The sequence below is a fragment of the Lagenorhynchus albirostris genome, chromosome 7, assembly GCF_949774975.1.
Source record: "Lagenorhynchus albirostris chromosome 7, mLagAlb1.1, whole genome shotgun sequence".
Taxonomy (NCBI): domain Eukaryota; kingdom Metazoa; phylum Chordata; class Mammalia; order Artiodactyla; family Delphinidae; genus Lagenorhynchus; species Lagenorhynchus albirostris.
In genome coordinates this window covers 12,419,686-12,434,493 of record NC_083101.1, presented here as the reverse complement: position 1 = coordinate 12,434,493, position 14,808 = coordinate 12,419,686, and the positions used below count along the sequence as shown (strand labels likewise).

Sequence of the window (14,808 nt, the reverse complement as noted above, 5' to 3'; positions counted from 1 at the left end):
CAGTAAATAAATAATTGCAATACAGTGAGAGAACTGGTAGTTATAAAGTTACCAGGTATAGAGTACTATGGCAGCACAGTGAAGAAAGCAACTAACACTGCCTGGGAAGTCAGGGAAGTTTTCAGACAGAAGATGATATCTGAGTATAATCAGGAACAGGAGCTCTCCAAACAGAGAAGAGGAAAGCATATGATATAGTGAACAACATGTATAAGGGAAAGAAGAGTGAAAGAATTCATATAGTAGTAAACTGGATGTACCTTAAAAAAATAAAGAATGCAAAAGGTGGAATAAGGCTGGAAAGCAAGATTGGGCCCAGAACCAGTGATATACTGAGGAACCAATTAAGAATTTAAAGCAGAAGATGGACATGATTAAACCCGTATTTGTGAAAGAAAATCTTGGTTGAGACATAGGGAGATGCATGTAAAAAGCTCCATAGCAGGACTTCCCTGGTGGCGCAGTGGTTAAGAATCCACCTGCCAACGCAGGGACATGGGTTCGAGCCCCGGTCCAGGAAGACCCCACATGCTGCAGAGCAACGAAGCCCATGAGCCACAACTACTGAAGCCCGTGCACCTAGAACCCATGCTCTGCAACGAGAAGTCACCACAATGAGAAGCACATGCACTGCAACAAAGAGTAGCTCCCGCTCGCCACAACTAGAGAAAGTCCGCGTGCAGCAGTGAAGACCCGACACAGCCAAAAATAAATATATAAATTAATCAATTAATTAAGTAAAAAAAAGCCACATAGCAGTAGAATAGACAAATTGGGTAAACACGTGAAACATTAAACATTGCACCTGGCACAAAATTTGACTGATTAATTTGGCTATTATTATTTTTACTGCTACCAATATAAGCTCAGGCAAGAAATAATAAAGTTCTGAAGTAGGAACTGGAGATGGAGAGCAGGAAGCCAATTTGAAGGTGTAAGAGGTAAAATGGATTTTCAGGTGGGCACCAGTTGTGAGTGGAGTATGAAATCACACAGTTTCTTCTCTTTTTTAAGTGCTCCCAAGCAAGGTCCCCTAAAAAGCTCTATTTTAACTAAAAAGCTCTACTTCAGGTATGGACAAGCTCAAAATATCTCGAGTCTAAAAAATCATCTTGATGTAAAACTCTGTATACATCATATAGAACTGCCTAGACTAGATGCAAACAGCACCCTTTTTTTCTTAAGACTCCTGCAGCCTCTCTGGGATCTTCCAGTCTGGGAGAAGCAGGGGGATAGTAAGAAGGGAAGCATGTTTCTGCTCTTCTTTTTAATGCACACACATTTATCTTCTATCACACTGCTGTTGCTGTAGAGTTCATTATGTGCAGGGCCCAGTGCTAGCCACTGAAAAGAGGAGACAATAATAAACAAGATGGATATATAGTCCATGGACCTTACACTTCAGTAAGGCAAACATTCAATAAATAGATCAGGGGTCAGCAAACTATCACCTATGGGTCAAAGTTGCTTGTTTTTGTAAATAAAGTTTAAAGCCATGCCCATTTTATGCATTGTCTATGGTGGCTTTTTTGCTACAGTGGCAGAGTAGAGTGGGTTGACTGAGATCAATGAATGGTTCACCAAGCTGAAAACATTCACTAACTGCATCTCTACAGAAAAGTTTGTCAACCCCCAAGACAGACTCCATAAGCTAATTATAATTTTGATAAGCAGGAAAAAGAGGAACCTGGTTTAGTATGAAATACTGGGGGGATGCCCCTGAAAAAGAAAGGATGAGCTAGGCACAGGGAAAGCTCCAAAGACAAGGCTAGAAGGAACCACATTATATAAAAGACTTCAGGTGGGAAGGAGCATGGCACTGACAAACAGTCAGCGTGGCTTGAGTATACAATAAAATTAGGGAGCGTTGTGAGATGAGATAAAAAAGGCAGGCACAAACTAGATGAAGCAGAGTCTTGCGGGCCAGAGCAGATTTTATATGTTTATCCACAGGGATGCCCAAGTCTCATTACCTGCAATGAGCCTTATGTGTAAAGTTCTCCCTATTTTGGGGGGAATAATGGGATTGGGGGTGGGCAACGATAGCTGTAAGATGACTAGTTAGGAGGCAACCATGGATCAAGAAAAGGGGATGACAGCTTAGACTATAAGGACAGAAAGAACAAGGAAGAGTCAAGAAATATATAGGAAGGTGAACTGACAGAACTTGGTGACTAAGACAAGCAGGTGAAAGCTGGCAAAGATGATTCCTATAACATGGCACGTATAACTGGCTGGACAGGGTACACTTAGGGATAGCAGATAGAAGATGTACACAAGAGAAGATGTATAATAGGAGAAAATTAGCTCAAATCGGGTTTAAAATGTCTAAAAACAAGAGAGATGTCCATTAAGAGTTGATATAAAGACCAGTTATTCAGTAGAAAGGCTGGAATCAATTTTTGGTGAGATCTCAATGATGAATGTTTTGGTTAAAAAACAAAATAACAAAAACTTGGACAACACATATTACAGCTTATATCCATTTACTTTTATGTCTGGGGTAAATGGACATAGAAAAAGGGATTACCCATAGGACAAGAGAAAGGGAAAAGAAGACAGAAAAAAGAATGTTAAAAAGACCAAAAACCATAAAAAGAAAATGTATCTGCTTTACCATTTTACCTGGGACTCAGTTGTTACCTTCAATGGAACCTGAGCAAGTAAAAGTGAACATAAGAATACTTTCATTCTGCACAGGTGTTTAGCAGAAACATGGATTCCAGATATACAATGGTCTAAAATATGACAGCTGAATAAGGTTCTAAATCACTTATTATGTTAACCATGCTGCCAGAAGCAACAAGGTGTGGTTTCAAAAGAAAAGGTTATTTTTCAACCTAAAGACTTCCACAATGCAAACTTGATTGCATCTTTGAAACTAATCACAAACTTTAAGACTCTATATAACACTTTCATAATGACCAAAAATTAATCCCAAATAAAAGAGTTCTCGTAACTTACTTTTCAAGCTCTTCCTGAGAATGGGCAAAAGTACAATTTGTTCCTCGTGGACACCCTCCTTGCTGTCGCAAATCTCGGCACATGCTAGTCTTATATTTGCTGTTTGGCTGAGGCTACGAAAAGAAAATCAATGTTTGGAAAAGTGAAGATTCCAGTTGTCACTCACTCTTGGGACTCCAGAATTTTATTACACCTTTAATTCTTTTTCATGTTAGATAAGTAATTCTTGTGCTGACACAACTACCACTGCATTGTTTCCTGTTATGAGTTATGTGGCATAACCCTGAGCTGGCATTTTAGATATTCATTCTGAGAATTATCTGGAACTGGTTCAAATGTTATGTTACTTATTTGTCAGGCAACAAAATGCCCACGAAAATAAAAGATTTTCTCATCAATTCACTGCTGTCTCAAAATTATGATACCCAAATCAAGCAACCAATTTCAAAAAGCATTAAAAAAGCCAGAAGCTTTGTCCACTTAAATGTTCTCAGGAAAAGGGAGAATACAACTTACCCCAGAAGTTAAAAATTAAGAAATACTAATTTATTTGTCAATTTGAGAGTACACCTTTCTTCTAAGGCTTGGAGCTAAGTTCATACAAATAATGAGGCAAAATATAAAAACATCATCATAACTGCTATAATTTGCATCAAAATCTAAGATGTCATTGTTATTTCTATGACCTTAATAAATATAAAACATTCATCTTTCAGTTAAGATTTGAACATTATAATGTCTTCTAATAGAATAAGGACAGAAGAGTGGAAAGATCACTTTGGAGTAGATTTGATACCAGTTCTGTCACTTACTGCCAGAATGACCTTACATATGTTATTTAACCTCTTTAAACTTCAGCTTGGGAACAGCAATTATCTTGCAGGTGGCTGTGATGATTAGAAATAATATATGTAAAATACTGAACATAGGGACTGGCTCATAGTGATTTAATAAATGAACGTTATTACTAGAATGAAGGATTTTACCTTAAATAACTCCTTCAAAGGACACTGAAAATATTTATTTACTTCCACACATATACAAACATGAATTCATTGGTATGGCAGCAAAGGAGAAAAAAGTGACAATTTCCCCACATTAGAAGAAAATTAGACAAAATATTTGGAAGGAATCAGATCTATAGAGTTGGTCAAAAAAACCTGCAGTAAACTCATATTCAAGATATGCCTCCAACTGCTGCTGTACTATGAATTATTTATCAGGTGCACTAAAACTTGGGTTTCTCTCAAAAGAAGAGAGACAATAAAAACTTATGTGAGAGTGGAGTCACATAAGGAGTCCATTAACCAAACAGCTTGTTAAGATGTTCAGGATGCCCTGTTAAAAATTTAAGAGCAGTCAGAAGTGCAATAAATGTGCTTACCTGAGGTGTCTCATGGCCTTTTCTACTATAATTTTGTATGAAGTCCACAAGGCCATGAACCACTGTTTTAACAGCTACCATTGCATTTTCTAGCTGCTCCCAAGTTGGTGAAACAGCATCTGTATAGTCCACCAAGGGGATGGGATGACGAAAAGAATTTGTTAGCAGTAAGTCTCTTGTGTTATTTACCTCAAAGGTAGAAAATGTATAAGCAATTATTTTGTCACATACCTGGATTAGGGTCTATGTTTGCAAGAAGCTCTAAATGAGGCCTCAGTCTATTTAAGTTAGCTGGGTCACCTGTTCGTTGCAAAACAATTGTCAATTCCTGAACACTCTTTGCAAATGATTCTGGAGACTGCAGCTAACATAAAAAGAAAACAGAATGGTTTTTACTCTGGTTTTTATGACCTGTCTATATTCAAATGCTTTCATTTAGTCAACATACTGAATAGGTTTTCAAGTGTCTTCAGATTCCATAGTAGGAGTATCAATGATGAATTAAATTTTCACCTCAGAATCTGCCCTATGAAATTCATCATTAGACACTTAGAAAACTTATTTATTAGCTAACTGGTGTCAGAATATAGATAAATGACAGACTTGGTTAGCCTGGCTACTTTTATGCTAACATCCTGTATTTGCTTCCCTGTTGCCCCCCTTAGTTTATTTTAAAAGTTAGAAAATAATAAAAAAGAAAGATATTTATAATAGTCTTATATGTAAAAACAGGACTCTCCAATTGGTTGTCTCTTTACTCCCTACAAAAGATTCAAATACTCTCCAATGTAGCAGACTGATATAAAATCAGCGTCTCTAATTTCACAAACCTTATCAATGATAGACTGCATGTGTGATTTATGCGCCAAGTCACCATACAGAAGTGAAGACCACTGCTCAGGTGAAATACGGAGTCCTGCTTCCATAGCAATATGAACAATTTGGGCATCATGTTCTCTGCGTAAAGCCTCATAACTCCGAAATTCCTCCTTTAGCTGCATCAGGGAAGAGTCTTCATCCCTTTTGGTAACCTAAAAAATAGAAAGGAGAGAAAAACCCATCAGAATTACTCTGCTCTTTCTCCTTCCCCAAACAATTTTTTCTTTTTTTTAGATGGGGGAGATACCTATAGCCTATCAGATACTACATGGAGAAGGTACAAAGAAAATAATGTCCTCACCACAAATTCTTTTTGGAACAAAGCAGAACTTACAAAACCTAATACATAGTTCTGCCTTCCTTCAATGAGCTCAGCAGGTGGTAGGGAAGAAACTTGTAAATAGAAAGTTATAGTATAAGTGCTATTGTAAGACTCTATGGCAACATAAAGGAAAGGCAATTAAATCTGACAGGTTGGGGAGGGAAGGGTGAGTATCAGGGAAGGCTTCCCCCAACAGAAGGCTACATGAACTGAGTCCTGAAGAATGAACAGGAGTTCCCCAGGCAAAGAAGGGTGAGGAATAGAATTCTCAAAAGAGTAGCAAGTGGTAAACAGAAACATGAAAGAGCAGAGCACATGGAATTAAAGGCTAAGATGTAGGCTGGAGAAGAATCACAGAGGGCATTGTATACTATGGTGAGAAATTTGGGGACAGGCACAATTTGTTTTATTGCATTTAATTTATTGTGCTTCACCGATAGGTACTGTGTCTTTTACAAACTGAAGGTCTGTGGCAACTCTGTGTCAAGCAAATCTATTGGCGCCATTTTTCCAACAGCATTTACTCACTTCATGTTTCTGTGTTACATTTTGGTTAATTTTTGCAATATTTCAAACTTCATTATTATTACATTTGTTATGGTGATCTGTGATCAATGATATTTTATGTTACTATTGTTGTTTTGGGGCGCCATGAACCACATCCATAAAAGATGGTGAACTTAATTGATAAATGTGTGTTCTGACTGCTCTATCAACTGGTGTTCCCCTGCCTCTTTCCCTCTCCTCAGGTCTCCCTATTCCCTGAGACACAACAATATTGAAAGTAGGCCAGTTAACAGCCCCACAAAGGGCTTCAAGTGAAAGGAAGAGTCACATCTCTCACTTTAAATCAAAAGCTAGAAATGATTAAGCTTAGTGAGGAAGGCATGTTGAAAGCCAAGACAGGCTGAAACCTAGGCCTCTTGTGCCAAGAGCTTGCCAAGTGGTGAATGCAAAGGAGAAGTTCTTAAAGGAAATTAAAAGCACTACTCCAGTGAACACACAAATGATAAGAAAGCAAAAGAGCCTTATTGCTGATATGGAGAAAGTTTTATTGGTTTGGATAGAAGATCAAACCAGCCACAACATTCCCTTAAGCCAAAGCCTAATCCACAGCAAGGCCCTAACTCCCCTTAATTCTCTGAAGGCTGAGAGACATGAGGAAACTGCAGAAGAAAAGTCTGAACGTAGCAGTGGTTGGTTCATGAGGTTTAAGGAAAGAAGCCGACTCTATAACATAAAATTACAAGATGAAGCAAGCCGGAAGTGCTAACGTAGAAACTGCAGGAGGTTATGCAGAAGATCTAGCTAAGATAATTAATGAAAGAGGCTACACTAAAGCACAGATTTTTCAATGTAAATGAAACAGTCCTGTATTGGAAGAAGACGCTACCTAGGACTTTCATAGCTAGACAGGAGAAGTCAGTGCCTGTCTTCAGAGCTTCAAAGCTTCTCCTGTTGGGAGCTAATGCAGCTGGTGACATTAAATTGAAGCCAATCTTCATTTACCTTTCCAAAAATCCTAGCTAGGGCCCTTAAGAACTACGCTAAATCTACTCTGCCTGTACTCTAGAAATGGAACAACAAAGCCCAAATGACAGCACATCTGTTTACAATATGGTTTACTAGATATTTTAAGCCCACTGATCAGACCTACTGCTTAGAAAAAAAGATTCCTTTCAAAATATTACTGCTCATTGACAATGCACCTGGTCACTCAAGCGCTCCAATAGAGATATACAATGAGATTAATGTTGTTTTCATGCCTGCTAACACAACATCCGTTCTGCAGCCCATGGATCAAGGAGTAATTCTGACAAGTCTTATTAGTTAAGAGATACATTTTGTAAGGCTAGAGCTGCCATAGATAGTAATTCCTTTGATGGATCTGGGCAAAGAAAACTGAAAACCGGTTGGAAAGGATTCACCCATTCTAGATGCCACTAAGAACATTCGTGATTCACAGAGAGAGGTTAAAATATCAACATTAACAGGAGTTTGGAGGAAGTTGATTCCAGCCCTCATGGATGACTTTGAATGGTTCAAGACTTCAGTGGAGGAAGTGACTGCAGATGTGGTGGAAACAGCAAGAGAACGAGAACTGAAGTGGAGCCTAAATATGTGACTGAATTGCTGCAATCTCATGAGGACTTTAATGGATGAGGAGTTGCTTCTTATGCATGAGCAAAGAAAATGGTTTCTTGAGATGGAATCTACTCCTGGTGAAGAAGCTGTGAAGCCTGTTGAAATGATAACAAAAGATTTAGAATATTACATAAATTTAGTTGATAAAGCAGCAGCGAGGTTTGAGAGGATTGACTCCAATTTTGAAAGAAGTTTTGCTGTGGGTAAAATGCTATCAAACAGCATTGCATGCTACAGAGAAATCATTTGTGAAAGGAAGAGTCAATCAGTGGGGCAAACTTCATTGTTGTCTTATTTTAAGAAACTGCCATTAACACCCCAACCTTCAACAACCACCACCCTGATCAGTCAGCAGCCATCAACACTGAGGCAAGACTCTCCACCAACAAAAAGACTATGACTTGCTGAAGGCTCAGATGATGGTTAGCATTTTTTAGCAATAAAGTATTTTTTAATTAAAGTACATACTTATTTGGCATCATGATATTGCACACAATAGACTACAGTGTAGTGTAAACATAACTTTTATATATACTGGGAAGCCAAAAAATTTATGACTCGCTTTATTGCTGTATTCGCTTTATTGCTATATTCGCCTTATTGCAGTGGTATGGAACAGAACCTGCAATATCTGAGGTATGACCATACTATCCTGTACGGAATGGGAAACCACTGAGGACTTTTAAGTAGAAGAGGGACATGATCGTTAGGCAAACATTAGTGCTATGGGTGATGATTAAGAAATTAAGAATTTTTCTGCCACCACAAAATTTATTAGGGTATTTTTATAGCTTTAATCTATACTTAAGTGATAAAAAACATAAATTCAAAAGGTAGAGTTTCACATGTCCTAGTAACTGTCTAATTATCTAAACATGCAGGTATGTGGCTAGATAATTTCCGCAATAAATGATACACACTTATTTCTGAACCACTAAAACTTGCTAATGGCCACAATGAAATTTGATACCTGGTTAGAATTCAGAATATCTAGGCAGAGTACAGGCTCTGAACCTTAGATTGAACAAATAGTTCAAACTATTCAAATTGATGATTTTCTCATCAGGAAATGAAAATCTCCCTAGACCACCTCACTGGTAGTCTTGATTGCTGTTGTTGGCACATGAGACAGCAGTAGTATGACCCCAAGAACATGAAGGTGGGGAAATCAAGTTATCATCTGAGAGTTAACTTAATAGTATCAGTTCACAATTCTCTTTGAGAATATATAAATACATTATAAAAAAGTATGGGACACCCAAAATTCTAATCAACACAGCCTTACATAGAATTTAAGAAAGAGCAGAGTATAACTTAGAAATCACAAAATAACCTACTTAAAGAAACACCGAGGAGGGACTTCCTTGGTGGCACAGCGGGTAAGAAAGACTCCACGCTCCCAATGCAGGGGACCTGGGTTCGATCCCTGGTCAGGGAACTAGATCCCACATGCATACCACAACTAAGAGTTCTCATGCCGCAACTAAGGAGCCCACATGCTGCAACTAAGGAGCCCGCCTGATGCAACTAAGACCTGGTGCAACCAAATAAATAAATAAATATTAAAGAAAAAAAAAAAGAAACACTGAGGAAACAAAAGGAGGAATTTTTTTTTTTTTTTTTTGCTGTATGCGGGCCTCTCACTGTTGCGGCCTCTCCCGCTGCAGAGCACAGGCTCCGGACGCGCAGGCTCAGCGGCCATGGCTCACGGTCCTAGCCGCTCCACGGCATGTGGGATCTTCCCGGACCGGGGCACGAACCTGTGTCCACTGCATCAGCAGGCGGACTCTCAACCACTGTGCCACCAGGGAAGCCCAAAAGGAGGAATTATTAATCCAAAAAAGAAACCCAAAAAACCAGAGGATGGTAACATTCATCTAACCACCAAGGTACAAGGTGCCTCTTGGGCAGCATGAACATCTATCCACCTGAGTTGTAAGATGTATACAGGTGGCTAACAGAGCCTGGTCCTATTAAAGTTCTATAAACGTGCATCAAAATCACCTATGAAGCTTTGAAAACTACAATTTCAGGTAATCAGAATCCCTGGTTTCAAGGACCGCATAATTAACAAGTGTATATGAATGCTCAAGTCTCACTGGTATAGTTTGGTATCAGATATACCAAATCAAAATATCGAGGGATGGGACCCACAAATGTATACTCTTCAAAACTCCAGAGGTGATTCTGATGTATCTTCAGTTTAGAATCACTGCATTAAACAAGAGAATCATTAACTCCCCTTGTTCTGATTCCATGCTAAGCAAAGGTTTGATACTCTTCTACAGGAAAATAGCTATGACATGAGAATTAAAGTCAGTTAAAAGTTGCACTTCTCTTGGGCTTCCCTGGTGGTGCAGTGGTTGAGAGTTCACCTGCCGATGCAGGGGACACGGGTTCGTGCCCCAGTCTGGGAAGATCCCACATGCCGCGGAGCGGCTGGACCCGTGAGCCATAGCCGCTGAGCCTGCGCGTCTGGAGCCTGTGCTCCGCAACAGGAGAGGCCACAGCAGTGAGAGGCCCGTGTACCGCAAAAAAAAAAAAAAAACAAAAAAACTTATAAAATTGATAATATGTAGTATGTGACCTTGGTTGTGGTGATTCTGTTCCTGAGGAACCCCCAAAATTCAGGTCTCTAAGCCTATAATCAAGGAAAAGACCTTCAACAATGGTGAGTTTATTAGAGTAAATGCCCCTGGAGAGAGGCCTTTTGGCAACTGTCAGCATGATATCCTTTGATTCATGTAAACACTGCTTTTAACATTTTAAACTACAGGGCAGCAGTACAAGATGAAATGGGAGCATGAAACTGAAATCTTTCTAAACTTAGTGTTATTCAAATGTCAGATATTAGGAGCAGCTGTAGATGTATGACAATCATAAACCACAAATCTGTATGATACCATTGAGGAAAAGAAACAACATTAAGTCAACAATACACAGTGTGAGAACCAAGCCAGTCACTTCAGGATGATAAATGATTTCTGTAATTTGCCTGCTTAGCCAAAAACATTATGTTCGAGGAACCAGAGATTCATTTCAATTGTTGCCCTAAGAACACAATCAAGCACTGTAACTATCAGGCAGATAGTGTCCAACCCTCATTTGTGGAGATAAGTGAACTCATTTGAACATATTTCCATCATCAATTAACCTGTTATCTCAAACTAAGCAGAGTGCCAAGAAAACCTCCTTTCTGCCTATACTGTTTTCACTCTTGGACTATAAAACCAGCAAAACAGCTTAAATAAGCTTTGGCTTCAAATTCAGATGTTTTACTTTATAGAAGTACTTTATAGATGTTTTGCTTTATAGAAGCCAATGGGTCTTTCTATTTCCAAGTCCTTGGGCCCTTCTCAAGTCCCCACCAGTAACCTATATTCTTGTAACATGCAGAAACGTCAAGGATTCAGCCTACTTTCCTCATCTCTCAGTAACTGTCATCACCCATAAGCCTATATGACAATGAAACTACATTTCTAAATAACTTAGGGTTCATCCCTATCCTCTCTGCCAAAAACCCTACCATCTAAATGCAGAGTGGGTCAGTATCCTCAACTTTTCACTCTCTTGTCATCCATAAGACAACATACGGGCCATCTTCAGATTAAAGGCTTTAATCTAATCACCACAGAGAAAGAGATAAAAATAATTAATAGGTAAGTTAAAACATTACCTACTGTTATGAAGTTTTCAGTATGCTTCCTGACTCCCTTTTAAGATGGTAAACATTAATGAAGTAGGCTTCTTTAGTTCACTTTTACTATTCCAAGAGCCAAGTTTACCAAAGTATTTTCCTCACAGTGTTACTGACACCTTCACGTATGTGTTCTTACACCCACACATAGTAGTATCACACATATGCAGTATCACAGATGCAATAAATGCAGAAAGCAAAGCTTCCTTTTAACTCTTGTAAGCATTCTGTATTTCTGGGGCCTCTAGACCAGGTAACACCCATTCCAGGTATCTCACACCCAGGCATGTAATGTTTAGATGGTTGCTTGCTACTTACCTTAAAACAAGAAGCTCGATACAGTAGTTGCACAACATGACCAATACTTGTTTTTGATGCCTGAGGAAATCTTGGTTCTAGTCTTTGCACAACAAAAAGTACCAGAACTTTCCTTGAGAGAGCAGAACCATCTTCTAATGCCAGCAACACCAGCTTCAAGGCCTCTTCTTGCATAGCTAGAAGTAAAGAACATGAGTTCATGATAAATGAGGAGACCTGCAGATCATGCCTGTCAGACTACTTTGGGTATTAGTTTATGGTGGTTCATTATCTGAAGCCTGTAAATACTCAGCAGAAAAACAGGCCATCACACGTGTGCAAATACAGTTTACTTAAAAAGAAATCAAGCAAAAGAAAACATGCGTCCTACTAAACAACCAAATAGAACACAAGTCAACAGAACTTAAACAAAATATATCTTCTGTAGGTATTTAGTAGTCAACTAGATAAAGTGAAAAAAAGCCCTCATTTTTAAAACTCACAGAGCTACTATGACAATTAAATAACATGTAGAGAACACATAGTAGTCTTAAGATAAATGGTAATTTTTTAATGCATGAGACTGTTGCTTTGCCTGTCAGAATTATTTTGTATATAATTTAAAAGTGATATTAGCCCCTGGATGCAATACCTAAAGAAGGCATCCATTTATGTTGTTTTCCAGCCAGGGAGATAGAGTATAATCTGAATCTAATCATGAAGAAGCATGAGAAAAACCCAAATTAAGGAATATTCTGTAAAAATAACTGCCTGTATTCTTCACGAATACCAACATTAGACAAAGAAAGGCTGAGGAATGGTACTATGTTAAAGAAGACTAAAAAGAGACATGACAAATAAATACAATACATGATCTTAGACTCAATCATAAAATGAAAGAAAATAAATGCCATAAAAGGCATTTTTGGAATAACCAACAAATTTGGAGTATGAACTATAGACTGCAGCATTGTACAAATGTTAAGTTTTCTGAATTTGATGAATGTACTGTTTTTACGCAGGACACATACTTAAGTGCAAGGGGTAAAGGCGCATGAAATATGCAACCTACTCTCAATGGCTCAGAAGAGAGTGAATTATATAACAAATATAGCAAAATATTAAAAACTAGTGAATATGGATAAAGAGTATATAGGAATTCTCTGCGTTATTCTTGCAACTTTTTGGTAAATTTGAAATTATTTATAATTAAAAAGTTAAAAATACATTGACTCTCAATGAAAACAATGGAACTGAAAGATCTAGAATCTAGATTAAAAATCAAACCCCTCTCTTCCCAAGTAAGACATCGAGGCCCAGAAAAGTTAAGTGACTAGGCCAAGTTTCACAACTAGTTAGCAACAAAATTATAATTAGAACCAAGGACTTTTTTAAAAGTTGAGGTAAAATTTACGTCACTAAAATTAACCATTTTAAAGTATACAATTCAAAATGTTGTACAACCATCAACTCTATCTAGCTCTAAGACATTTTCATCACCTGAAAGGAACTCTATAGCCGTTAATCAGTCACACCCCATACCCCTGACCGCACCCCCACCCCCACCCCCGTCTCTGGGAACCACTAGCTTGATGTCTGGTTCTATGGATTGACCTTTGTTGATGCTTCATATAAATGGAATCAGAATATTGTGACCTTCTGTCTGTCTTCTTTCACTTAAAATAACATTTTCAAAATTCATCCACATTGTAGCATGTATCGGTTTCTCAATCCTTTAAATGGCTGAATAATATTCTATTTATAAACATACCACATTTTGTTCATCCATTCATCAGGATTGATGGACATCCAGATTGCTTCTACCTTTTGACTATTGTGCATAATGCTGCTATAAGCATTCGAGTACAAGTATTAGTTTGAATACCTGTTTTCAGTTCCTTTGGGTATACACCTAGGAGTGGAACTGCTGGGTCATACGGTAATTCTACATTTAACTTTTTGAGGAACCGCCAAATTGTTTTTCCATGGAGCCTGCATCATTTTACATTCCCAAGTTCTCTAACATCCTTGCCAACACTTTTTATTTTCCACTTTTTAAATTATGGTCAACCTAGTGGGTATGGTATCTCATTGTGATTCCGATTTGCATTTCCTTAATGACCAATGACACTGAGCATCTTTTCATGTACTTCTTGGCCATCTACGTATCTTCTATGGAGAAATGTTTATTTAGGTTCTTGGCCCTTTTTTTTTTTGTGGTACGCGGGCCTCTCACTGTTGTGGCCTCTCCTGTCGCGGAGCACATGCTCCAGACGCGCAGGCTCAGCGGCCATGGCTCACGGGCCCAGCCGCTCCGCAGCATGTGGGATCTTCCCGGACCGGGGCACGAACCCGTGTCCCCTGCATCAGCAGGCAGACTCTCAACCACTGCGCCACCAGGGAAGCCCCCAAATTTAAATTGTGTTGTTTATCTTTTTGTTGTCGAGTTATAGAACAAAGAATATTTGATACCTAGTCTAGTGCTTCTTAGGTAAGGTAAATAAACATGAGGAACTATCCACAGGTGAGCATTCTTAAATTATATATAAATATGTATTTAAAAAATTATTTTTCAATTTAACTTTGTATTATGGAAAATTTTAAACATATAGAAAAGCAGGGATAACATGTACCCATAATACAGCGACTGACACTAAGGTTTCATCTACTCATTACCCACTTTTCTAGTTTGTTTTGGCTGGAGTGGTTTGAAGCAAATCCAAGATAACATAGTACTTCATCCTTAAATAATTCATTCTGTATTTCTAACACGTAAGAACTTTAAATTAACATAACGCCATTATCATATCTAAAAAGAGTAATATATTTCCTTAATATCATCTAATACCCAGTTCAGGTTGAATTTTCTCCCACTGTCTCAAAATTTCTTCTTATAGTTGGTTTCTTTGGGTAAGTATCCAAATAAAGTCCATATATTGCTTTTGGTTTGTATGTCTTCAAGCTTTAAAAAAAAAAACCTATACTAGCTCTCCCCCACTCTCCCACCCACCTGTTTAAAAGAAAATAATTTGTTGCAGAAACAATCATTTTTCTAAACAATACCCCCACATTCTCGATTTGGCTAATTTTGTATTTGTGATGTTCCTTTATCCTCCTTAT

At 38.2% G+C, this 14,808-nt stretch overlaps 1 protein-coding gene and 1 non-coding gene across 7 annotated transcripts in view; both read right to left on the bottom strand.

Annotated features, from left to right (window-relative positions):
• Positions 1–14,808, bottom strand: part of RC3H2 (ring finger and CCCH-type domains 2) — a 63,984-nt gene that overhangs the window by 32,212 nt on the left and 16,964 nt on the right. For all 6 annotated transcript variants that reach the window (XM_060154401.1, XM_060154402.1, XM_060154404.1 and 3 more), the window contains exons 5-9: positions 11,710–11,885; positions 5,179–5,379; positions 4,580–4,712; positions 4,349–4,467; positions 2,965–3,077 (exon numbers count right to left, since the gene is read on the bottom strand). In XM_060154401.1, coding sequence (XP_060010384.1) covers positions 2,965–3,077; positions 4,349–4,467; positions 4,580–4,712; positions 5,179–5,379; positions 11,710–11,885 — 742 coding nt within the window. The remainder of the gene's footprint in view (positions 1–2,964; positions 3,078–4,348; positions 4,468–4,579; positions 4,713–5,178; positions 5,380–11,709; positions 11,886–14,808) is intronic.
• Positions 4,802–4,912, bottom strand: LOC132523963 (small nucleolar RNA SNORD90). The gene has a single exon (XR_009541729.1). It is a non-coding gene; the product is annotated as a small nucleolar RNA SNORD90 (small nucleolar RNA).